General features: G+C 42.8%; 1 protein-coding gene across 1 annotated transcript in view; it reads left to right on the forward strand.

The window, feature by feature from the left end:
- The window catches only part of CDH20 (cadherin 20), a 239,241-nt gene that overhangs the window by 201,593 nt on the left and 9,682 nt on the right, over positions 1-27,966 (forward strand). The window contains 4 exon segments of the mRNA XM_042465402.1: positions 8,829-8,954; positions 14,679-14,684; positions 17,197-17,318; positions 19,302-19,419. Of these exon segments, the coding sequence (XP_042321336.1) occupies positions 8,829-8,954; positions 14,679-14,684; positions 17,197-17,318; positions 19,302-19,419 (372 nt within the window).

The raw sequence follows: 27,966 nt of genomic DNA on the forward strand, positions 1-27,966 counted from the left end.
ACTGAGCTTTGAGAGCAAGAAAACAACACGCTTGAAAAGTAGAGGGGCGCTAAGCCTCCCTGAATGCGTTTCTTCTTGAGCCTAGGCCCGTTCCGGACACTGCACTGTGCATATCACTGTGAGGAGTGGAAGAGCCCCCAGTGTTTGAGCCTAGCTTTTTTAATTGGGTGGAGGTACCTGAAGATGGTGGACCATTGGGAACCACCATACAATGATATATGCCAAGGACCCTGATGTTGACCAACACGCTATCAATCAGGTTTTTATTCGTCACTCTAATATCCACTGTGTTGAACTCCTAGCTTCTTCCTGTTGTTTTGGGATAAGGAAAACAGGTTCACAATGCCCAGACCTAAAATAAATCAGGTTATATAAATAAATAAAGATTAGAACAGGCTAGACAACATGCGCCATGGATCTAAACAATTGCCAGTATCTCTTCTTAATAAGGGATGCCCACTTATTTGAGAGGGGAAAAAAGAGCCTGAAACCATAAACGTTATAGCAGTGGTTCCCCAACCTTCTAATGCCAAGGAACCCTTTAATACATTCCTCATGTTTTGCGTGACAGCCAAAACCATGAAATTATTTTCGTTCCTACTCATAATTTGTAATTAAATAAGTGTTTCCCATGGTCTTAGGCGACCCCCATTGAAAGGGTATACCGCCCCCCAAAGGGTTCCTGACCCACAAGTTGGAACCCACTGCTTTACACGTCCAAGTGTTCCCTTAATTTAAGTCGTTGCCTATTTGGCTGGAACAATAGAATTTTATGAGCCTGCATAGCAGACAAACAAGCCTCATTTGGATGTGTGGGCCCTTTAAGAAAAACTAGCCTTATTGAAAAGCAATCAAGTATGCACCACCAATACATTTACCTTCATCTATTTTCCTATGCCTAAACTGGGGGTGCTTTTTCTACGCCATCCAGCATGCAATCAAAATGATTGATTTGGGGAGGGTACAATTTTGCTTTGGTGACTGCTTTTATCCCTAACAATAGCGCTGTGGAGTAGATTTAGCCATATGGCTGCAGTTCGCTCATTGACAACCACATTGACAAACTTACATGAGCAAATAGGGATTTTAATCTTTATAATGCCATCATGGAAATCTATAGAATCCTGTTAGAAATCCCGAGAGGAAGGGATCCAAAGTTCATTATCCAACCTCCTGCCATGCTGAGAAATCATCAACAATGGCATGGTTCATTTTGTGTTTACTCGTCATCTCCAACTCAAAACAGGCTATTATAGCGCTCCAAAAGTTGCAGAACAGGTGAACACCAATTACCTGGGGTCCAAAAACCTTTTTTTTACAAGGAAAAGCATAACTATTGGGCCCTGCATTCACCTGTGTAAGCCCTTTGACGTTCAAATTGGATATAAACTCTGAGTCTAGATTTTAATGTAATGTTGTTGGATCTCAGTACCTTTGTTTTTATGAAACATTCCAGGATGAATTTTTAGGAAACGCGATTGAGGACCTTTGCTTTAGCTTGATCCAACAATGAGATCAAGTCCCTTGAAACTTACACGTTAACAAACATTTTAAATGATTAAACGATTCTGTTTCAATAATATTACGCCTGATTTGTGAGTTTAATACCTCCTAGGATGGATTTTCATAAATGTGCATCATGTCATTAATCATGTTAATTATAAGTGGACAACGTAATTTTTACAAGAAAAATGTGTCATAAGGGGTGACAACAACTGCACTTCAGACGGCTTCAGGAAAGGTGTGGGGGCGTGTCCCTCAGAATTGCAATTAGCCCAATGCGGCCCCAACGTTGGCATCACATGTCTGCCAACCAGCAGCATGCCACAGGAGCACTGAAAACCATCGCCATTGCAGAAAGGTGCCCTTTTCCCCAGTGCAAAAAAAGAGCAGCATTTTGCTGCTTCTTTTTTCCAAAAAAAAGCCAAGATTAGGACCACAGTGTGCGGTGATCCACAGCCCCAATCAAATGCTCAACGGGTAAGCCACCCCTATAAGCTATTTGGTTTCCGCCCTGCGTTAACTTTTTGGCATTGGACAGGCACACTATTGTACCAGCACTTTTGTTGTTGTGTCTCTTATCACTATTTGAAAACTGGTAACCTTATATAGACCACATGTGCGTTAAGCCACATTTGTGACTTACTGGAACATCAGAAATCTGAAATGCCAATTTGGTAACAATCATGGGGAGCCTTTAAACTTAAAACATGCTTCCTTCCTTGCTTGCTTGCTTTAAACAGCATTTGGGCATTGAGTTTCAGCACCAAACCAGCAAACATTGAAATTAAAATTTTTTGTTGCCATGTAAAGCTGCTATATTATTAATCTTTCCCGGCGTACCGGCACTAGTTGGCAGTGTGTTTTTTGCTAAATTGCAGTATGAATATCTGTGGTGTTTGGGGGCACTGGGGTGGAAGCAGAAGTCTTGCAAACGTTGTCCCCCAAACTAGATACACTGTGTTTTATTACTCTGGAACAGTTTCCATAGTAAAATTTCCATCTACCTACCATTTAAATCAGAGTGGAGAATATCAATACTGGTTCTCCGTGTAGGCAAAACCCTATCATGAAACCAAGTGAGGCAGCTGTCTCTGGCAGCAAGATGAGAGGGGAAATGGTAGTTCTCCAGTTGTTGGATTCCAATTCCTATCAACCCATCTAGTCCAATCAGCGATGAGACACATGAGAGCCTTGTAATCCCATGGTTTACATTGATTTAAAGGCACTCTGCAGCATTTCAAAAGCGTTCCTTCCCAGCTCTACTGAAGATACCAGGAATTGAACCTGAGATTTACCATGTTCAAAAATATCCTCGCCACTACACTAGAAGAACATTATGTTAAAGTGTCACAGTCAGAAATATGCACACTCTATCAGATGCTTAGTTCAACATCCAGCCTGAAGTAGAGTTCTAGGGAAATCAAAAGCCTGATCACACCTGTGACTTTTGGTTCGTCCTACTAAAGCAAAGGTCAGCAATTGTGCACCTGCGGGAGCCCTCATTTCATTTCAAAGCTTTCTACAGTCATCTGTTGAGGCCTCTGGCACAGACTCAGAGATCCTGCTGGGGTGGGAAAGAACAGGGAGATGGGGGAAACGAAATGGGGAGAAAAAAAGAAGGAGCATGAAAGAGACATGGGGGAAAGAGACAGAGAGAAATGAGATGTACCACTTTAAAGCCAGCTGGGGCTCCTGTTAAATTACTCCAGAAATATGTGGCTCTTGCCAGTGGTGGGGAAATCTTTAGCTTCAGTAATGTAAACTTTACCCTCTATTGGTTTTCCATTTTCATACAGGGGGACCGCCACATCAGTGGACTAGCATATCTCAGATTTACCACCCATGAATCACCATGCCCATATTATTCAATGGCAGTATGTGCACATGGATTGCACTGATGCAGCACACTCACATCAATACCATGAATAATATGTAGCATGAACATTTGGTTTTTTCCCATCCACAAGGGCTCTCAGAACCAAATTCCCACAGATAGGAAATCCATGTTGATCTTATTATTCTCAGCTGGCATCCTTTTAAGTAGTTGCACATTGTAAACTTACTTAGAAGCACATAAAGTGAATGTGCCATTGCATAATTTTTGTATGGAGTTTATCAGATGGGGCAAATCCCAGGCAAAAACAAGGGTTTAATCGGGGGGGGGGGGGGCCGGAAAAAGCAGGTTAATTTTCACATGACGTTGTTGTTAAAGTGGTTAAGCCGGGTGGGAACGTAGTACACAGAAAGTAGACAAAAGCTGCTTCTTTTACTTTCAGAAAATCCCAAAAGTAAAAAAGAGTGCTTTGTCTACTTTCTGTTCAGGTTACACCACTTCAACAACAATGTGTGTGAAAATCACCCACTTTTGCAGTTTTTTCCAGCTTTTAAAACCCCATGTTTGCAATGGGATTTCCCCTGTGTGATAAACTCCTTTGTTCAGTAGGGGAGCAAAGGTGTTGGGCTACATCTTGAGGCCCATGTGCAATGCTTTTGAACACACTGGAAACTTTTCAATCTCTTATTCCCAGCTTTCTTGACCTCTGGATTGTCCGCACTGGGAGATGCTGATTGCCTGAATGCCTGGCCTGATTAATTCAGAATGGAGATTACAAAAGTTCAAAAGACTCAAGTACATTGAAAACCAGTTATTAATATAGGCAAACAATGCAGAAAATACCAAGACAAAAGGCCCTACCTGTGCTCTATGAACGGTGATTATGCAGCACTGCTAATCACAAAGCCATAGTTAGTTTCAGATACAAGTTAGCTGTAAACTGTTCAAGGAGAAATTTAATAGGCCTTTCCAAGAAGATCATTATTGCCATCTTCAAAAGCTTTTATGGAGATTTCTACTAATTTAATGCATTAGGAAACATCTTTATTTTAAAAAGGAGAAAGCAGAGACAACAATATGCTTTCTTATATTATTTCTTGTGAAAATAAACTATTTTTCTTCCCTGCCAGTCATCTTTACAATGCCGTGACCAAGAGACATCTTGGTCGGTTATTTCTTTCTTAGCGCGGTAGTAAAGATGACATTGTTTATAGCTCCGCCTCACTGTTTCTAAATCACTATCACATATGTTTCTCAGTAATTCTGATTATAATCACCCACATTAGTGAATGGATGCCTTCTGTTTCATCCCTAGAAGTATTGAAAAGGCACAGACATGCTAACCCGGGGATTTGTTATCGAAGTTGTGACCTCTGAGTCATTTTTGACTTACATGACCCTCTCATGGAGTTTTTCTTGGAGAGTGGGTTTTGCCTTTGCCTTTCTCTGAGGCTAAGACATTTGCTGTGACTTTGCCAACATTGCCCATAAATTTCCATGGCCAAACGAGGATCGAAACATGGTCTCCCAGGGTCTAGTCCAACACTTACAACCACTTGCTCTCTACCACCTAAATGGTAAGTGAAATGCTCTGAGTTTTATTGTACACAAGAGAAGGCTCAGCTGCACATTGCATAGTTAACATACAGTGTGGTCTGGACTTCATCTTCCATCTCTGTTCAGCACTAGCATACTTTCCAACCTTCAGGATGTAGGTATAGGATTGCAGCCTTGAGACAACATTCAACAAATGATGTGAGATCAGAAGACCCGCATTCAAGTTAAAACAATATCCTTGCTTTCATTTGTGCTGTAGTCACAAGATTTACCAGTCTTTCAAAGAAAAAATCAACAATATATGCCTGATTCCTAATTGGAACTGAAATTTGGAAGCTTCCTCTCAGCTATACCAATGTAAAAGACCATCTAGGTGCTCAGAATGTTTTTCAACATTATTTTAGTTATCAACAAAAGGTAGGACTGTATAATATAGAACTCTGTAATTATGATCATAGGTTAAATTGGAGTAATAATAGCTTCTTTGCAAGGACAGTCTATGATGTTTTGTTACCAGCAAATGGCATTCCCCTCCCTCAAGTCAAAGTATATCGTACACAAAGTCAGACAAGTCGTTGGAGCACACGAAGCAGAAAATACTACATTGCAGTGCTTTTGTGACACTGAAAACCTGCTACTGAAGTAGTGTGATTCACCTTGCCAATGGCAGGGCAATGGTATGGAATCCTGGAATTTGTAGTTTGCTGTGGCACCAGAGCTTTCTGACAGAGAAGGCTAACTGCAAATCCCATAGCATTAAGCAATAACAGTTAAGTGGTGTCAAACGCATTAATTCTCCAATGCAGATGCATCCTGAGTCGAGATCTGGATGTGGAATGACCCCTTTATGCTTTTAATAAGATTAATGGCAATTCTACAGTTACCTAGCGCTAACACATGCGGGAGTGGAGTTAAATTCCCCAAAACAAACAGTAATATTTTAGTTTTGGTGAGAATTCTCTGACTGAGAACTTGGTGAGGTACTAGAACTCTCTGACTGAGAACTCAAAATTGGGCTCCCTCAACTGCAAATCCCAAATTAATAGCACAGAATCATGGTGGTTTGTAAAGTGAAATCAATAGTGCTATAAATATAAGTGTTGTAAAGGCCCATGAATGTAGTAAGCAACACAAATTCACTTAATTCGGTGCCATAATTCTGGTAATTCTGAGCTATCCAGACAGGCTAGTTTCTTGAGCAGAATGCTAGGCCAAGCTGTTTATTTCCACTCTAATTTCTTTTGTACCTGATTCTTTGCCAAATTTTGCAACTTTTGACATCTTCAAAGTTTATCCTAGGATTACTGGAATGCTGTATTGAGTGTGATGTGACTCAATCAAATTAACAGCTGCTCTGTTTCTTAAATAAGGGCATATGAATGCCAGGAATAGCCCTCCTCAACACTGAATCATTCAGATCATTAGAGTTTTCCTGACTACATTGGCAGTAGGAGCAGGATGAAGCATGAATGTTAATTTCAGATGGTGCAATGCCCCCAAACCTTTCAGAATAGGTTCCATACTCAATCACCTATTCTCCCACCACAGCAACAAGGCCTACTTTCATTAGTGATAGTTAAAACTAACTAATCGTGGAGGGGTTCAATTAGGCTTGCCATAACCCGGCTGCAACGGGAACTTCCCGATTTTGGGGCCCGGGGCCCCCCCGGCACGGGTGCAGCCCCAAAAAACCGGGAGCCCCCCGGTTGCAGCCTGGCGGCTGCCCCCTGGCAGGCCTCGCTGCCTCTCCTCCACCTCGGGAGGCGGGAGGAAGAGAGGGCAGGCAGGCCTGCCTGGGGACAGGAGGCAAAGCTGGAGGCGGTGCCTCCCCACCCCGCACAACCCTCCTCCTCCACCCCCTCTCCCCCAGGCCGCACGGAGGAGGCGAAGGTGGAAGGAGGCAGCACTCTCCTCCGGCAGGGAGGAGGAGAGGAGGCGGGGAAGGTGGCGCGGGGCCGCGGGGAGGCGGGGATTCCCCGGATTCCCCCCCCAAGAGGCCCTGGCTGGGGCTCCGCAATCGCGGAGTCCTCCAAGGCCTTGCTGCTTGGAGACACTGTCTTCCAGACCCCAGCGAGGCTAGGACAAGGTTTAAAAATGTAGGACTTTTTTTTTAATTTCCTGGCCAGGAAACAAACAAAAAAAGTCCTACATTTTTAAACCATGTCCTACATTTCCCCTTTTGGGAGGTCCCCAGGATGGCAACCCTAGGTTCATAGACAGCAGTAGGCCTAGAGCGAAGACATTTAAGTCTTATATGAAAGTTTCTGGATGTGCACAGAGGAAAGAGTGTTTTGCTGGCAATATGTTTCTCTTGCTTGGAATAGTGCAAAACGATAACATGCAGGCGATGCTATCAAGAAAGACAAACGTGTATGCAACATAGTCAGGTCCTGTTTCATCTGGATTCAAGGCCCTGATCATTTGTACCACCTCCTTCCCCCATCCCCTGGACCTCATCTCAGCAAAAATGAAGATAACAATGAATTGTCTTGTCTCATCTGTGGAATCAAGACTAGCCTTCAATTTCCAGATGCTCACAAAGAGGCTATCAGGATGAGATCCATTCCCAATTACAGGGGTGGTAATCAGAGACATAAATTTGAGGTTCTCTCTTCACTATCATCCATTATTTCAAATGCCATCTAAGACAGAGCCATGACCCAGTTCCATAAATTAATTATACACTTCAGAATGACCCTGTGAATGTTCGTCTTTTGAAAGCCCCATCATATTCAGTGGGGCTTACTTGGAAAGCGACAAACCTCCCTCATTAATGCATACTAAGAAGCTACATTGTAGCTCTGGGAGAGGTCAGACAAGATATCTTCACTCAGTCATTCTAAGATTCTAAATTAGTCTTGGATTTCAGCTTTCCAGTGCATCTTTGTAGAGGTATGCTTCCTGTTTTCATGAATTTCTTTCCTTGTCTGGATAGTATCCTAATGACATGCTCTTCAACTAACCTGATTTGCCCAGGACAGTCTCAATTAATCCCTTTCATCTCATTATCCAGCTGCTTTTAAAATGTCCCATTTCTCTCTGTTTTCCACTTCCCCCTTTGTCTCAGCTTCTTCATTGTTCAAACTGAGTTCAAAGTGCAAAGGTAGTTTGCTTTTAGTTAGCTCAGAGGCCAAGGGAGAGGCGAGGAGGCCACTGAGTCTCTTGCCTTCCCAGTAGGGTCATGCAAAGGAAACTGCTGCAGCCTTTCCTAGCCTATGTAATCTTTCTCATAATACTGTTGCCACGTGTCACACTCGGTGTTGTTTGAAAAGTATATAATATTCATTTTAGAGTTTCACGTTGTATGAAGAGTTGCACATTGCATGTATCTATATAGTTTCTATAACTGTTTATTTTCCCAATTCTTTTACTTTCCGGTATTTGGAGATAAGATACAACTCTGAGAATGTTTCCAAGCATAAATGCAACACAGCATTATGCAAGTTCAGTGCCCAGAAAAATAAATAAATAGAATTGAAAATTATCACAAATTGTTTGCTCCCATTCCTGTTATTTAGCCAAGGTTAAAAGACCATTTAGAGAGCCAGTGTGTGTAATGGTTTTGAGCGCTGGACTATGATTCTGGAGACCAGGGTGTTGATCCTCACTCAGTCATGGTGACCCCTGGCAAGCCATACTTCTAAGACTCATAGGAAGGCAGAGATCAATCCTCTTAACATCTTTTTGCTAAGAAACCCCCATGATAGGTCACCTTAGGCTCACCCATAAATTGAAAACAACTTCAAAGACACAGAACAACAAAAGAACAACGACAATAAAAGATATTGGGATCCAGTCCACCAAACCACATTTTATAGTAGTATCTGAACTATAAAAAACCAGAGATTAAAAATGTATTCTAACAAAGATGAACTAAACCCTATTTTAACAGTGCAACCTCCTGAAAATAATGCTGTGAATGTGTACTTTGCAGATTCCATTGATCGAAGCAGCGATCCTGGGCGCTTCTTTTAGGTTGACATTGCAACAGGGGCTCTGATGACAGCAAGACCTCGGATGGGAAGATATTTCATGGCACATATCACTGTGTTGGCCCACAGCTGAGTAAGGCGAACAACAATCATGGATAATATGAAGGATGGCACGCCAGTGTGAAAGATAGTTTCAGATGTATCAGCTGGCCCTGATGTATCATTGCTTCCCACCCAAATTCGCCTTTTAATTATATTTTATGGTTTCTAACATAGAATTCAAGAGCTGTTTCAGTATGTTAGCCAAAACCCAGTACTGTATAATATTGGCAGTAGCACTGGGATTTTCAGTTCTATCCCTGCCTGAATTCAGCTCTGGAGGATTTGCAGCCCTGAGGAGCAGGATTTGGGATGGGGGGCGGTCAAGGGACCACAACAGAGGTGTTCTCTCTCCCCTTGTCCTGTATCTACTCTTCTGTGAAAGGAAATCGCAACACTGATAAAGCCCCAATTAAACACAGTATTTCCACAATCTTCCAGCTAGATGCTTTCTGATGTCTATTTATGTTGTTGTTCTATCCCATTTAACCAGTATTCCTGGTATTTCAAATTATGGTCCAGATCCTGTGGTTAGTCATGACTAGAATAGACCCTCTGAATCTTTGAAATTACCTACATGTGGACTAACATTCGACAAATGATTGAATGGGTCTCTGTAGTTTGGAGTAACCAACAGGATACCAGCCTATCTTTAATTATTAGATTTTTTAACCTTTAGTAGGGAAACCAGATTCATAATACACACAAAAAAAAGGTGTGATTACAGAGTCCTCAGATCCTCTCTCCATTCAGTTATTGTGCATAGCCTAGACCACTAATAGCATAAGGACTGAGAGCAGATTGCATATTATGAATGCCAACCTTCCCTTCCCTCTCCTTTTTGAGAAAAAAATTCACCTCCTCTCTAAACTGCTTTAAGAAAAATGGCTGCGGGGTATAAGCCGAACCGGACCCTCCTGACACGCCCCCTTTGCCCTCGCCGACCACCGTCGCCCAGAGCTGCGCCTTTGCCGGAGGCTCCCCCGGGTGGCGGAGTGCGCATTGATGCACCGCCCGGGAGGCGCCCAGACTGAGGAGCACCGCAGCGGACTCTTTTGGGACACCGTGGCTTGGGCGCCAGAGTGCGCGCGGGCTTTTAAGGACACCTGGGGGGAACCAGGAGGGCCCCAGGTAACGGCGGGTAAAAGCCAGGCAACCGGACCCCCCTGACATGCCCCCTTGCCTCCTCGCCGGACCACCGTCGCCGCCAGAGCTGCGCCTTTTCCGGGCGGCCTCCTCCCGGGTGTCGGAGGTGCACATGGCGCACCGCCCCGGGAATGCCGCCCACGACTGAGGAGCCCGAAGCGGGACTCTTTGGGACTCTTGGCCTTGGCTTTGCGGCAGAGTGCGCGCCGGGGCCTGTTATGGACATGGGGGGAGCCAGGAGGAGCCGCAGGTGAGAGCGGCGGTATAAAGCGGCACCGACCCTCCCTGACATGCCCCTTTGCCTCCTCGCGGACCACCGTCGCCGCCAGAGCTGCCTTTCCGGCGCCTCCTCCCGGGGTGTCGAGGTGCGCATCTGGCACCGCCCGGGAGTGCCGCCACGGACTGGAGCTTTTATCGGTAGGGAGCTTTGGGTTAGCCGAGACGAGTCCTGGTGGCATCTGTCTTAATGGCGTATGGGGGGGGAGGTTGTGGATTGGGGGTGCATGGGGGGAGGGAGGGATAACATCATCGAGCGAGTCCTATCGAGTAGTGTGGGCAGGGGGAGGTATGGCGGTATGGGGAGGACTTGCTTCCAGGGAAGTCGATATGGCATCATATCTTCTCCCTTCCTGTCCCCTCCCACCTAGGGACCTGAGGTTCGCTCAACCGTGCCACAAACCCTGTCGCTGCTCCTGTGCAATGCCAGATCAATAAACAACAAGACCCACATCCTCCACGACATGTTGGGGATCAAAAGTGTGATCTGGCTTGCATTACCGACCTGGCTTGGCCTGAAGGGACGCTTGTGGCTCAGGCCTGCCTGCCGGTTCTTGGTGAAGGACCAGCGCAGGTTAGGTGGGCGGGGGGGGTGTGGCCTTGATACATAGGAACCCATTCCCCTCACCAGAACCCATCCGACGACGTCCTATATGTTATTACCTGACCCTAAAGGCTAGGGACAGTCTAGGGATTCTGCGGTGTATCGGCCACCCCGTGCATTAGGCGACTCCCTTAACGAGCTGACACAGCTGGTCGCTGAACTGATATTGGACGCCCAGGCTACTTGTCCGGGGCGACTTCAATATCTCCCTCAGACCAGCTATGTTCCATCCGGTGCGGCTCGGGAAATTCATGGATACCATGACGGCCATGGCCGCCCCCAGCTGATACAGGGTCCTACGCATTGTGCGGGTAATACTACTCTCGCATTTGGTCTTCTGTTCGGATGGAAAATCCGTGGGCGGAAATAGTTAATGTTTCCCCCTTTGTCATGGACGGACCATTTCCTGGTAGAGGTGAAAATCAAGGTCTCTACCACAGATCCCCCCGTGGTGGGTGGTGGACCTTTAGGATGGTCCACCCTCGAAGCTGGATGGAACCTAAAAGGTTCCAAGAAGCTTTAGAGGGGCAACTGGTTGGAAGTGACGGCGATTCTTTGATGCCTCACCGGTATCTGGAATACCGGTCTCTCTAGGCTATAACAGCATCGCTCCCAAGGCCCTCCAGGCCTGCTTCCAATGGTGTAAAGCCCTGGTAAACGGAAATCTCCGGGCAAGAAGCGGGAACTGCGACGGCTATAGACCGTTGGCGGAAACACCTTTGCTTAGACGACAAGCTCTCCTAGACAACTGTTAAAGGACTACGGAGAGGCAATAACAAGCAGCAAAGAATTCGTTCTATGGTGCTCGTATTGCGTCCGCAAGAGTCACGTCCAGCAGAGTTGTTCAGGGTGGTCAGGGAGCTAACTCAGCTCCTCCCGCCCTGAACCAGATCCTTGAACCTTCTAAGGCTGCTGTACCAATTTAATGACTTTTTTGCTATAAAACCTCTCGCATAAGCGAAGGTCTTAATGCTGACATTCAAGCAGAACCTAGAGAGAGGTATCAAGAGCCTCAGTGGATTCTATTAAACTGATCGGTTTGAGTCGGTGAGTACCGAGGACGTGGACAAGATCGTCGGAAGTGTTCGGAAGACAACCGCTCTCTCGTCCCTGTCCCTTGGGCTAGCGGCCCAGGGGGACGGGTAACTTTATTTTACGCCGGATCATTAACACATCTTTGAGGGAAGGGCAATTTCCATCAGAATTAAAATTGGCCATTGTAAAACCTATATTAAAAAGCCCTCCCTCGACCCCTGTACACAATATTATCGGCAGTTTCGCTGGCTGCCATTCTTGGGTAAGGTGATCGAGAGGGCGGTTGCGATCCAGCTTCAGACGGTCTTGGATGAAACTGATTATCTGGACCCATTTCAAACTGGCTCCGGGCGGGTCACGGGGTTGAGACGGCCATGGTCGCCTTGGTCGATGATCTCCGTCTGGGCAAACCGAAGGGGAAGCGTGTCCCTGTGGTGCTCTTGGACATCTCAGCGGCTTTCGATACCATAGACCAGGTATCCTTCTGGGGCGCCTGCAGAGGTGGGATCGGGGCACTGCGCTCCAGTGGTTCCGGTCCTACCTCTCTGGGAGGTCCCAGATGGTGCAGCTGGGGAGACGTGTGCTCCGATGAGAGGCCCCTTAAACTGGGGTCCCCAAGGAGCCATTCTGTCTCCCATGCTATTTAACATTACATGAAACCGCTGGGAGAGATCATCCGGAGCACATGGGGCGCGGGGTTATCAGTACGCTGATGACACCACAATTATTTCTCTAGTCTCCGACTGATGCAGTGACTGAGGATGGCGTCTCTCCTCTCGAGGGCCTGTCTGGAGTCAGTAATGGCCTGGATGAGGAAAAACCGACTCAAGCTGAATCCAGAGAAAAAAGGAGGTACTTGTGATAGGTTCCCCTGGGTCCAGATGAGGGTGGTTCCACCTGTCGATGGGGTCACGCTCCTGTGAAGGACTCCGTACGCAGTCTGGGGGTGCTTCTTGACTCGTCCCTTCACCTGACTGTCAGGTGAATGCGACGGTCAAGAGCACCTGTTATCAGCTTCGGCTTATTCGCCAGCTGCGTCCATACCTGGCCCATAGGGACCTAGAAACTGTTGTACATGCTTGGTAACCTCGAGACTGGATTTCTGCAATGTATCTCGACATGGGGCAACCCTTATACCAAACCGGAAGCTTCAAATGGAGCAGAACATGGCAGCAGGCTGGTCACTGGCGTTTCAGGGCCAGCCATTAACACCTGTGCTGAAAGATCTCCATTGGCTGCCCATCCGCTTCCGAGCTCAATAAGGCGTTGGTGATCACCTATAAAGCCCTAAATGGCTTGGGCCCAGGATCCCTGAAGGACCGCCTCTCCCCGTAATTTCGCCGCACCCAGAACATCTGGGCAGCAATTACTGAAGGTGCCTGGGGCTCGAGGCTTTCCTCCACCATGAAGAGACATTCTCCAGCCCCGCCCCGCCCTTTGGAACATGCTGCCCACGAGCTCCCGCTCATCAACCTCCCTGGCCCAATTACAGAAAGGATTTAAAACCTTTCTGTTCCAACAACATTCCCCGAATAAAAATCCTGTGGGCCTCCCTCCTCTTCCGTGGCCAAGAGGTTGGCTATTGGGGCTTTTAGCTATTATTTTTGTATTTAGTTTGTGTTGCTGTTCTATTGTATTGTAACTATTTTTGTTTTAATATATGTTGTGAGCCGCCCTGATCTTGGGAAGGAGCGGGAAAAAAAAAAATAAAAACTTTATTTATTATTATTATTTATCTGCACTGCAGACACAATCCAGTTTGACACCACTCTAATTGCTATGGCTCAGTGCTGTGGAATTCCCAGAATTCTATAGCATTGAGCCATGGCAGTTAAAGCAGCGGTGAACCAGATTATTTCTGCAATTTGGATGCATTCCATGTCTTCCATGGACAGAAGAGCTCTATTCAATTAAGATGCTTCCAAACTATTTGGGGTGACTTTCCATCATCCCCTGAACCCCCACCTTCTCCTCATTCAGTTCAACTGGGTCCTCTAATACTCAAGATAGCAATTTCAGGGGGCTGCAGAATCTGGCCAGAGTTTCCATTCCACCAGTATTTAAACCCAGCAATCCCTGCCAGGCTATCAGTCCTTTAACTATTGCTAGGAGGAGGACAGTATTAAGGCTACATCAGCCATATGAAATGCATATTTATATGCACTTCAGTGGAAGTCACATTATGTGTCTGATTGAGAGAATAAAACTTGCATTTAATTTTTATGCTCTGTGGGGGTATTCTTCTGATAAAAAGGGAAGCATTTGTTTACTTAAATCATTAATATTCAAGAAAATTGTTGTTTCAATTCCTTCTGTTTTTTTTTAAAAAAAATTTAGTTTAGATAAGAGCTAGCACAGGCACGCACAAACACACATGCACACACATCAGGAATATTAGAAGCAAAAACAGATGCTCTGAATATTGCAGGGCTTATCAGAGTAGAGAGCAGCATTATCAGGGAGGATTGGATAGCTCAGGGAATTGCTAATGAGCTGAGAGCCCTTCACTTCTAGGTCACTGGTTCAAACCTTCCTTGAGTCAGTAGTGAGTGACTGTCATTACCATCTGCTTACTTTTTATACTACCCTGTGGAATGTTTCTTTTTATACTGCCCTGTAGAAAAGATTTTGTAATAAAACTTGTTCAGGGCAGAAAAAGCTGCTTGCCAGTTTTTCAAATACGCTGTACCAGAACTTAGTTTGGGGTTAATGCTACTTTAGAATTACTATGGCACTTTTGAGTATAACCTTCTGCCCATTCGGGTCAACGATTCAGTCTATGAGATACTGTGCATGGCATTAGTGTTCTGGTAAAAGGAAAGGATCATCAAAACAAAACTTGTTTAATATGGAATTCTCATCCTCTTCCCTGTAACTCCATGATACAACACCATCATGCCCTGAGTTTCTCTAGCCCAAACAATCCTGATATTATGATAGCATTGCATCACATAGTAGGGATGTAATTTTTCACTAATTTTCTTCTCAAAAGAAGCAATCAGTCATTTTAGTACTTTTCTTCCTGCTGTGAGAACGTATTTAAAAGAACCCACACAGTTTTTCACAATTCAGAACCTATTATGTGCAAAATTCACATGTGGTTGTTTTGTACCAAAACAATCATTTTCTGTGCTAGAAACAGCACTTCCTGTGCAGAAAAAAAGTTATTTCCTATGCAGAACATGCTGAAATTAAGGACATTTTGTGCAAACTTTGCGCATTTTTGCACAGGAAACAGTTGTTTCTGCACAGAAATATTATTTTGCACACAGAAAGTGCTTCACAAAACAACCAGCAGAATAAGCAGAATAAAGCCTGAACTGCAAATAGTATCATCAGTTCAAATTTCTTCTTGTCAGAGTTTCTCAACCGTCAGAAAACATGTTTTTCAGCCATTTTTGAATATTTTGGAATAGTATCTCCACCCCATTACATGGTTTCACTAAAACACAGAGAGTACTGTTATTCAGACACCAGACACCACAAAAATGGCAGACCTGTTACTTATTGTTTTCAGGTTCCACATAACATCTAATCAAATTCATCATGGAATATGATGTCATGAAGTGGAAAGTCATGCCATGGTGACACACCATGAGATTTTTTGTGTGTATGAAACAAATTGTTTCCAGTCTGAAATTGAAACAAACAAGGATGATTCAGGCATACACATTCTCACACCTTTTTAAATTGCCTATTTATAGAAGCTGACATAGATGTTTATCACACTATGCTCTTAAAGAGGTACTATTCCAGTGTGACTCCTCTAGCAGCCTCCTGTTGCATGCTGGGATTGGCAGTTTTAAGGAGCTGAATTTCTCTGCCTGAGAATTCTAAATACCCCTCCTTAAAACTGCCAATCCCAGCATGCAACAGGAGACAGCTAGAGGAGTCACACTGGAATAGTACCTCTTTAAGAGCTCGTCTGATAAACACCATAGTCAGAGACAGGGCTTATTGAAGTGATGTGGCCCAACAAGAACTGTGTGGAGGAGTCCTTTGTGTGAATCAGCACCTTGGTGCTCTATTTACATGATCAATGAATTTTCTATAATTGCTGGGTTCCATCTTTGAGATGCTGTGATAATGCACATCATGGTGGTTGCTCATAGAGTTGTTGCATGTTTTAGAAAGTTTCTGGTTTGTAAAACTGGCATGTCCAATGAGTGTATGGACACTGGAAACCCCATGCAATTCTATGTGCAGTCACACTTGTGTGCCAGCTATCTGAAATGAGCATCTCTGGAGATGGGTTAGGTTTCTACAATCTGCATATACTGTATTTGGTACAAAACTAATTAATCATTATGAAGCCAACATCATTGTGTTAGAGGATGTTATCAGTGCTCAAATGCTCTTCAGTCTAAGTCAGGAGTGGATAACTGAAAGAAAGAAGATGGCAGCATGAGCTTTCGTAGACTTCAGTCTACTTTCTCCGATGCATTTAGTGGAGTGGAAACCAGGGACAGACATATATATGCCATTGCTATATGAGATTGTCCTAAGGACTGGAGCGCAGCTTTGGCACAGCTTCTGGCCTCTTAAAATGTGTGTGTCATTTAAACAGCATACCTCCAAAGTGACCTCCGAAGCAGCTTTATTTTGGCCTGTCTGTTCGGGCCCTATATGTCTGTCCCTGGTTTCCACTCCATTAAATACATCTGAGTAAGTAGACTGAAGTCTACAAAAGCTCATGCTGCCAACTTTTTTCTTTCAGTGAGTCTCAAAGATGCTTAAAGATCTCTCTACATACTGATTCTACAGACTAGTACAACTATATCTTTGAATTCAGGAGAGGATAGTGTGTGGTTCCAGATTTTATTGCACTTCAGGTTCTGTGGAACCTCAACATTGGCTATTCTGTATAGTGCTAATTGGAATTGTAATCCTGTACTTTCAGGAGAGCAACATGACCAGCCATGATTAAGTAAAAAATAATAATAAAGATTTCTGACTACTCTAATCTAAAATTGCAGAGGTAAATGTAACAGGCATCTTATAAAATAGGCTGGCAGGTTTCCAGTGACATATAGGTAACTAAATCAGGGCCTCAAGAGCTCCACCAGTATGTCTTTACCTGCTGCCTGCCCACATGCTCTTCTTGGGCAGTGTGTTCTCCCTTCAAAATCTCTAATGTAATTGACAGTCCCAGGATTAATTTATGCCACCATAAAACTCCTCTGATTTCAATTTGTTCTACCTTCTTACAGACAATCCTTCACAGGTTGGCAGTGTTTCAGTCACAATAAAAGTCCTGGATGTGAATGACAATGCTCCAGAATTTCCCAGGTTTTATGAGGCCTTTGTGTGTGAAAATGCAAAAGCTGGACAGGTAAGAAGCCAAGAAAAAACTGGGTGGATAAGACTGGCATTACCAGATATGCAGATACCCCACTTAATGGCCTTAGCTAACAAAGAGACTGGACTAAAATATTTTAGGATTCATTACACCAGTCTCCAAGGAGAGGCAAATAAATTCAGTGTTATTTTAAAAAAGCAGAGTTACACTTCTGGATTCCATCTGATGCAATACTAGTGAGGTCACTTTAGATCCCATCTGGGTGGCTCCCATAGAAAGGATAGCTCTACTTTCTTTTCTTAAAAGGAACTCCTTAATTATTAACAAATGCAACCCCACTCCACCCCACCAGCTCAGAATAAATCTAAGCTACTGTAAACTACAGTGATTTGCATACCCAAACATACCCATACACCTTGAAAAAAGTGGGGAAATTGGCCCCAAATCAGCTAGTTTTGAAATTAAAAAGGATGTGATGTCACTTCCAATCATGTTGGGAGCACTGGTGTATACTTCCAAGGAGGTACAAAGATGCAAATTGATGCCTGCCCTCTCCGCAGTTGCCCACCCTTGATTTAACAACTGCCTACATTACTGGATTTAATTTTTAAAAAGATACTTTATTGAAAATTTTTAAAAGTATTCAAAAGCTACAGAAATTATAAATAAACATAAATACAGAAATGAGTACAAGGGGGAAAAAGAAACCAAAGGAGACAAAAGAAAAGAATAACTTCTGATCTTCTTTTCAGTGGTTATCTATACATATAACTTGTTCATGTACTTTTCCTATCATACAACAAATTCTCATCTGTCAATGGTCTATTCTTTATAATAATAAAAAACAATAGTTCATAGATAATTTTAATTTTCTTGTAAAAAGTCTTTAAGGTGTTTTCAGTCTTTAAGAAATGTCATAATTAACTTTTCTCTAATCTAAATCAGTCAATTTCACAATGCATTCTTTCATAATAGGTAATATTGGATTCTTCCATCTTTGTGCATCTAATATTCTTGTTGCTGTGGTGATATGTTGCAGTAATCTTCTTTATGTCTTCTCCAACTGTAGATGCAAGAGTCCCAAAACAAACAATTCAGGTTTTAATTGAATATGAGTTTTTAAAATCTTCTGCATCAGTGTATGATTTTGAGCCCAATTTGTTTAGCTTTTTCACATGTCCACCACGTATGACAAAATGTCCCTTCATGTTACTCACATTTCCAACATTTGAAATGTCTTTATACATTCTAGACAATTTCTCTAGTGTCATATATGACTGATACATCACTCACAGAGGCATTTTTGGGCAACACATTGTCGAAGGAGCACCATAAAGCCATGACGCCGTGGCTCTTGCACCCTTTTTGCAGCTCCTTTTTGCATCCTGAAAAGGCCAGATCGGGGCTGCGGCATGCAGTTGCCGCAGCCCCAATCTGGCTGTAAAAGGGGTGGCTGGAGACCGCCCCTTTGGGGCTGACTGCACAGCCCCTATGTAACAGGATTGTGGCTGTGTCACTGGGTTGGTACAGACTTGACTTTTTTATTGCTGTTTTCTCCAGCCCTCTGGCTTTTCTGCCAGGGGAAACAAGAAAAGCAAAACCTGGAGAACACGAAATAAAATCTACAAAAATACATCTCAGGATGCTCAAAAATGGTTTATTTATTATCTGAAAAATCCAAAGCATTTCAGACCATGAACTCTTAGGAGAGGGAAGTAAATGAACTCAGGATGTTCTGCAGTGTCACACTGCTGAAGTATGTATAGTCCATCTGAATGTGTCATTCGGTGAACTTGTCCTTCTTATGTTTGGGGCAGATTAGGTTTACCTACCTTGTTTGACTATCTACTGATTCCGCACAGCATTCTGATTGCCTCCATGGTCCTCTGCTCCCTCTGCAAGATGCTTCTGTTCAAATGCTAGGCTTGCTTTCTTTTCAATGTAATCCTTGAAAGCTATTTTCTCCCTCCACTGGAGCTGTCATCAATCTCTTTGTTTTGCTCTTCTATTCTACAGCTTATTCAGACAGTGAGTGCAGTAGACCAGGATGACCCACAGGAGGGACAACACTTCTACTATAGCTTGGCTCCTGAGGCAGCTAACAACCCCAATTTTACTCTAAGGGACAATCAAGGTAATTGGAGTGGACACCCATTTGTTTTGCTAACTAATGTCTTCTGCAATGAGTTCAACTTCAGCAGCTCTGGTTTAACACTACGTCACAAGATTGCTGTTGCAAGTAATGCCAAGTGACACCTGCTTCTTAAAGGCAGCAATGAAATGACATATTATTTTACACTTTGAACAGTTATACAGAATTTGTGCCTGTATACGTATTTCCCAGTGACAGGTTCTTTTATTTTGAAGAATTATGCCAATGTTATGCAAAGCCAAGCCCTTGGTGTCATGCTAGGGGCATCTTCTGTGAATGGGATTCTGCTCAAAATGCTTTAAAGGTCAAGTTTAAAACTGGACTGGGTGGATGACTGGAGAGGTACGATTTTGCTCATCTTATAACCCAAGCTTACACAGAGCGAGAGACACCCTAGTATATATAGAAATGTATTTTCTTAATATGTCAAATGTTTCTTTTTCTTTCTTTTCTTAGCTCTTTTCTTCTTAATTTAATTAAAACATAAGTGACTTCATATGGACGGACATTTCTCACAGAGGTGACAGGGAGGTTTTTGTTTGTTTGTTTGTTTTTAAGATAAAGCTAGAAGAATATTGTATCAAGAGGCCACAAGGAACCACAGAAAAACTGGGCATGGGACGTATATGACATTTTCAAACATTTCTGTAGAGATAAATATATGTTCCCATGTTTGAGATAACAATGAGAATGTAAGAGAACCAGAGAGTTTATATCAAGGTTTGTGGGACTGAATCAGACCAATGATGCTCCTGAATAAAAACTACTTAAGGCCTAACATTCCTTCCTATAAGCCATATACATGGAAATCCACTGAAATGATTGCTACGATATGTATCAATTTATGTGTGACGTTATATCCATTTGACTGATGCATAGTTGCATGGATCTCATCCAGGCTAGTTATATTGAAAACAAGAGGGATGCCCTTACATGCATAACCCCATTTTGTCATGGCTGCCCAAGAATGTTTGCTGCCTGAGACAAAAGACAAAGTGTCACATTTCTCTGTTCTATATGCAGAATCCCCATTGCACTTGAGCAGAGAAGAGCAGCAGACTAGAGTTTAGGCTGGGGGTGTGGGGCATGCTGTGTAACACACACAAGTCTGTCCTCCAAAACAAGGGAAGTTTATAGGAAATTATTGGTGGACTCCCACTACTGTTCCCACCCCTGAATCTGATACCTGAGTTGGTTGCCTTATTGTCTAAAGGAAAAAGGAGGGAAGAAGGAATCCAGAACACCTTTGAGACTAATTGATTTGTTTCATTCATATTAATATTTTTTCATTCATATTAGTCTGCTTCTTCAGATTGAATTAGACCTGAAGCCACAAGTCTATTACAGTTAGAAGGTCTTGGGGGTGAGGTCAGAGTATGATAGGATGCGGAAAGATGGAAATTGTGACTCAGACTCAGGTGTAAGATGATACAGTATGTCAACCAGCTGGTCTATAGTTCTGAGGCGTGAAAGCAATATTTAAAACAATGTTTAAGAAAGTCAGTAGTTAAAGCAGTATCAAAACTGTACTGAAGGAATACTTAAGCAATGCTTAAGTAATACCTGAGGCAATGCTCAAGAAAAAGTATGAAAACATTGCTAAAGAGGGTCAAGAATAGGAAACTCTTCTGAGGAGTTTGTTTGTCTAAGGCAAATTATTTAGCTCATGAGCAGTAGTGACGACCCAAATATTAATGTATAGATTGTGCCAAGAAACCAATATTATCATTCATATCTCTGCTAATAGATTGAAATTTGTGGCTATAGCCCATCTTCACTATTTCTCTGCCTAATGGTAGAGCTGGCCCTTCATTTTGCACAGAAGCTCCATGTGTTGTATGGGTTCTTTTTGGTAGGAACGGACAGTAGCCAAGCAGACAGAATCTTTATATAAGTGTAGCTATGTAAACCCCTACTCCACCCTAAACTCACCCAAGGTCTTTTGCAGTTGGAAATGATTTCTGGTTTCAGGTTTAAGCTTTTGTAAAACCATTTTGTCCACTCCTGTTTTACAATGATGGCTCTCAGGAGAGAAAACAAATTATTACAAAGATGAAATGTGAAAACAAGGAAAATTTAAAAAAATGCGGCCACACCATTAAAACAGGTTTTAAAAGCAGAGACTAAAAGCATGGCTTTCATCAAACAATACAGGGGCTTTTTTAAAAAGAGCTTGAAAAAGAGCACATGTCATGGCAACATGATATGTAAAATAAAAGGGTCTTTGCATGGCACTGTAAAAACATCAAAGTAAAAAAAAAATGGATCTCTCTGATGAAAACAAGTCAGAAATGCCCCTGCATTCACCATCCAGCAGGCAAAGGCATTCAAAACAGGGCTTCTGTTGAAGAACTCAGAACTAAATATTCCTCCCGATTGGCCTAAAGTACAGCAAATTCATGTGATACAGTTTCTTGGGATTTGCCTCGTGTTCTCACCTCTATGTCCAATTCATTCCATTCATTTCTTGGATCTGCACTAGGGCTCTTCCAATGCCTTTTTTAAGGGCTATGGTTTGCGCAGGTGGTCCTGTGGTTTAAAGGATGTATTTTCTTACTTATAGTGCAGAAGTGCAGTTTTACTAACATAGATATACACTATATCACTGTTAGAGAGGGAGAGGAAGAGAGAGAAGGGAACATACTATATGTGTCAGAATGAAAAAGTGGGAATAAAATATTGCAGCAGGTGCCAGAAATTGCCAGGAAATAGGCCAGGACATCAGAAACATTGTTCGGATGTTTAATAAAAGCTCAAAGACTGCAGCAAGAAATACTACAATGGCCAGATACATTTGCACAATGTGGAATAACCACGAGATAGGACTGTGTGAAAAGAGGTGATCCTTCAAATGGTACAGCATCTCTATCTTTTGTCAACCGTAGTTCTATGCCTTCAGTAAGCTGAGAGAAACCTGACAAAAGTTTCATCTACACCAGCCAGAATATCCAGGCTGCTCCTGGAGTATTCTGGCCCTGGAGCTGCCTCGGATTCAACCCTTTTACCTCCATGCTCTGTAGTGATGCTATCTATATACATGCTCTGCTGTGACACCTGACACTACTACCATTGGCACAAGTAGATCACTCTGAGATCAAAAACACATGGCTGTGTTTCCTCACCATTTTCCCTATTCTGTCTGTGACTCCTTTGATGTATAGTTAAAAAACCTTCCCGTTGCTTGTCTTCACTCCTCTGGGTTTTTCTGGGTCTGGCAGCCCTTCTGATGTCTGAGCTAGAGTAACCATTAGCTTGTAGAGCCCGATCTAGGTGCTTCAATTCATCTTCCAAGAAGTTGGGTTCACAGATCCGTTTTGCCCTGTCTACCAGTGTTTTGAGTGTACTTATTTTTTGTCCTGGGTGATGGAGTTCTTGTGCAGGTGTCTGTCCATATGTGTAGGTTTTCTGTATACTGTGTGGCCCAACCATTGGTTTTGTTTGTGGATGACTAGGACATCCTTTTCTTTTGCCATTGTGAATTGGATGTTAGGGTGGATGTTGTTCAGATGGTTCTGAAACACAGCCAGATCTTCTTCTCCATGGCTCCAAATGATGAAATTGTCATCCACATATCAGAACCATGATGTGGGCTTTTTTAGTGTTGTTTCCTGGGCTTGCTTTTCAAAGTGTTCCATGTAAAAGTTTGCTATCACAGGGCTCAGAGGGCTTCCCATTGCTACCCCATCTCTCTGCTCGTAGAATCCATTGTCCCACTGGAAATAGCTTGTGGTGAGGCAATGTTCGAACAGGGATGTGATGTCTTCCAGAAAAAATTGGCGGATGAGTGCCATGGTGTCCATTATGGAGACTTTGGTAAATAGGGAGACCACATCAGAGCTGATTAGTATGTCTCCGGGTTTAAGTTGGAGGTGGTTGATTTTTCCTATGAAGTGAGCTGAGTCCTTGATGTAGTGGGGGATTTGCACTACATGGGTTTGTAATTGTGTGGTCAAGTCATATGTGGGGGATCCAGTGGCACTCATTATGGGTCGGAGTGAAATGAGATCCTTGTGGATCTCTTTCTCTCTCTCTCTCTCTCTCTCTCTCTCTCTCTCTCTCTGTGTGTGTGTGTATCTGTCTGTCTGTCTGTCTGTCTGTCCGTCTGTGTTGAGTTTGAGAAGTCTTTAGATCCTATAGATTCAAAACATCTCCTGATTATCCATGTCATATAGGATACCTCCATTTTTGATCTTTCAACATTAAAAGTTCCATGCCAAAGAGGCAAAAGCCATGGAACTTATTCTGGGAAGCCTGGGAGTTTGGATCCCCCATTCTAAAGGCAGGCCTCTCTCTCCATCCTCAGTGACAGATCATAGACTAAACTTTTTTTAAAAAAAAAGTAATAGAAATCTACATATAAAATGTTTTTAAAAGTAAATTCTACATAGATCTTCTCTATGCTGACAAAATGAGAGCATTCCAAAAGCGCACAACTTTCAAGGAGCATAGTGTCTTTTCACATCAACATATAGCCAGAAACTGCCCATACCAGTTATTGGGAAACAGCTGCCAAGTTTTCCAGGGCATCGCCTTGCTACAACACACTGTGACCTTGTCTTCCTATTTTGAACAAGCATTGCTGATGAAGTTGAAATAAACCATCACAGCAACCTTTGGTGATCCAAGCTCACTTAACCCCAGAGGCATCATGCTAGAAAGAAAGAGAATAAAAGAGGGGATGGATTCTCAGCATCAGATGTCCTTTTCTTAAATCTCAGTCAATATACAGTGTAATTGGGAGTGACAGCAGTAACTAAGTTGCTATTCCTTGTGCTTTATTGTCAGAGCAGTCTTCAAGTACATCCATTTTATCAGTCACAAGAATAGTCATTTTACACATGCATGTAGTGATAGAATAGTTCTACTCTAATGTTCATTTAAACTATAGATGGGAGTTAGGAAGTGCTGCATCCTGGATTGCAACCCCCAGCAGCCCTGGCTAGCATAGCCAGCAGTGATGAATGCTGGAAGAGAAAGCCCAACTATTCAGGGACGTAGCCAAGGAGGGAGTTCTTGGGGTCCAGACCCCCCCTTTCCATTAGAAAAATGAATGGTGTGTGCTGCTGCGCCGCCGCGCCCAAGCCCCATTATAATGGTGGCACTTAATCTGGACCCTCCCCCCCCCTTCCAAAAATCCTGGCTACGTCCCTGAACTATTTCTTGTGCGGTTGTGCAATTCCAAGCAGTGGTATCACTAATTTTGGCATCATTTGGTCTGGTAACTCATGGCGTCTCACACACACACACACACACACACACACACACACACACACACCCCACTGATCTCCTCCCATACTACACCATTCAGAATCCTTAGTAATTTTTTTTTGTACTAAAGCTATTCATAAAGTATAATTCTAGTATATCACTGAGTGTAATGGTAATAGCTGTGACATAAACAACTAGCAAATTAAAATTATACCTTCAAATTACAGTATCATATGCACAACCTAAAGGTATATTTACATGTACATAGTTTCATGTGGTTAAAGTGAAAATTTAGTAAGATGTGATTTTTTTTAAAAAAAAGTTATTTTTTTAAAAAAAAATGAGGCCTCTTTTTCTCCTCTCACTGTGCCTTGCCCCACTCACACCATCGCTTTAGCATTTTCTGACTGGGCCTGTGAACTGTGTATCACTGTATCAGAAATATTTGGCTTTAGAAACTCTAGGGATCAGAGTAAGATAAAAACTTTTAGATTTACTCCATTACTACATTATAATTCATCAGAAGGTATTTAAAATAATCTAAGTATAATGCAAATTTATTGTAATTGTTATTATCAAAATGAATTCCTTTCTACTATTTTTGTTGGGTGTGGATTTTGCAAATCATCGTCATCATCATCAGTAAGATGCAGATTCTAGCCCACACTGGCTCTCTATCTATGTATCTAAACAGAGATTAAGAAAGAGTGATTTAGCCCAATTTGTGGATGCATCACAAATGCCACCTAAATAATGATCCATGTCAGTGCAATATCATACACAAACCCTGATGATATGGATCATCCCGAATTGGATGGTTACTGGCCACATTACTACTGCCCTGCCACAACCATTTCTGACATGAGTTGTTACTACTAGATCTCTGGTCAAGCCATATGGGCAGGCTGTGCAACAGTTACATCAGTGACCTGATAAACCAAAAGCAGGGTTTTGTGTTCACAGCTTTGTCCTAGCGTTTTTCCCCACTACCTGTTGCCCTTCACATATCCGTAACTGTTATCCTCCATTTCCAGTGAGCCCCAACTTAATATTGCTTACTTTAAAAGATCATGGGAGTTGAGGTCTAAAATATCTGGAGAGCACCAGGTTGGAGAAGGCTGTCACAGCAAGTGAACAGAATCACATGCAAACATATCACAGCAGAAGCCACTACTCTGTAGTGTGTTTTATTGCGAGCATGCTGAAAATATAGTATACACCTACTGTTCATGTCATTTGGATGTGAAAAAACAAGCAAGGACTTTTTACCCAAACTTGTGAGGAGAAAAATGAGAATGCTTTGGATTTGTGACATCCATGTCTTATCCCATCATGTTACTTGCAAACAATACTTATGGCATCAAGTCACTCTGATGACTTATGAGACAAGCACAAACAAGATTTGGCACAAGTGCATTGCACTTGCATTGTCAATTTGTCAACAAGTCTAGAAATTCCCGTAGGGGTGATCTGGATGCCTGCCCTGACATTAATCTAGTAAAAAAAAGTTTAAAATGTGGAGAAAACATATATGTGGCTGAAAAAAATTAACCTCCAAGGAGCCAGTGAGATTTGATCATTTATCATCTTTCTTAGTAAGAAAATTAACAAGCAGCTAAACTCCAATCTAATCCAAGCCTGCTACTACAAATCTCTGTCTGTCCATCTGACTATTTTTTCTGTCTGACATCTAGCTAGCTGGTTAACTATATCTAACATTGAGTGGAGAGGGGTAATATTTATTTTATATTAGAAAGAGCAAACATCATTTAGTCTGAATTTGTGAAATATTTTCATATTTGTGAAATATTCTCACTGGCCCTTATCATTTGGGGAACAAAATATTCTGATCTTAAGTTTATAACATTTAGCTGTTATGCGTTTATCTGTTATTGTAGTCTATTCAGTGGGCCCTTGATATCCCCTGGGGCTTGATTCCAGAACCCCTAGTGGATACCAAAATCCATGAATGCTCAAGTCTCATTAAAATTTCTTGTTGTTGTTAGCTGCCCTTGACTTGGTTCCGACTCATGGCGATCCTGTGGATGAGACATCTCCAAGAATCCTTATCCTCCCCTGCCTTGCCCAGATCCTGCAAGCTCTTCCCATAACCCCCTGATTGAGTCTATCCATCTGGTTTGTGGTCTCAACTTGATCAAGGAGAGCCCTGGTCTGATCTGTTCAAGAACCCATTTGTTTGTTTTCTTCGCTGTCCATGGGATCCTAAGTACTCTTCTCTAGCACCATATTTCAAATGAGTTGATTTTCTTTCTGTCCACTTCCTTCACTGTCCAGCTTTCACATCCATACATGGTAACTGGGAATACAATGACTTGAATGATTCTGACTTTAGGGCTCAGTTGTATGTCTTTGCTCTTCAGTATGTTTTCAGTTCTTTCATAGCTGCCCTTCCCATTCCAAGTCTTTTTCCTATTTCCTGACTGCAGTCTCCATTCTGGTCAATGTTTCATCCTAGATATGGGAATTCTTTAACTATATCAATTTCTTCGTTGTCTACATTGAATTTGTGTATTTCTTCTCTGGTCATTATTTTTGTTTTCTTTGTGTTCAGCATCAGACCTACCTTTACACTTTCATCTTTGACCTTCCTTATTAAATGTTCCAGTTCCTGAATGTTTTCTGCTAATACAGTCGGCCCTCCTTATCAGCGGATTTGCCATGCGCGGATTTGAGCATACACACATGGCAAACCCTGAGGTTGTTCCCAATGGAAGTTAGGAAGGAGGGGGGAAAGAGGAGGGGAGGAGGGAGACTCTTCTGTCCAATGGCGGTGCACGCGCGCTGCCATTGGATAGAATGGGGCTTGAACATACGCGGATTTTGGCATACGCAGGGGGATCCGGAACGGATCCCCCGCGTATACCAAGGACCCACTGTAATATGGTGTTGTCCGCATATCTTAGGTTGTTAAAATGTAGTGGCAAGCCCATGTCTTTGAGTGCATTCCATAGCTTTTCATGATCTATACAGTCAAATGCTTTGCTGTAGTCTATGAAACACATGCTGATTCTTTTTTGGAATTCTTAAGTGCACTCCATTATCCATTACATGTTTGCAGTGTCGTCCCTAGTGCCCCTTCCTTTTCTGAACCATCCTTCACCTCTGGAATTACTCTCTCCATGCTGAATTTTGAGCATTATTTTTGCTTTTTAGAATTTATATCTTTTAGAATCTTTTCAAACCATGGGTACTTGAAACCACGGATAAAAACAATCCATGGATAAGGAGGGCTTACTGTATATATTTACCATGTATACTTGACTATAAGTCGACCTCATGTATAAGTCGAGGACAGGTTTT

The sequence above is a fragment of the Sceloporus undulatus genome, chromosome 4 (assembly GCF_019175285.1).
Source record: "Sceloporus undulatus isolate JIND9_A2432 ecotype Alabama chromosome 4, SceUnd_v1.1, whole genome shotgun sequence".
In the NCBI taxonomy this organism is placed as follows: Eukaryota; Metazoa; Chordata; class Lepidosauria; order Squamata; family Phrynosomatidae; genus Sceloporus; species Sceloporus undulatus.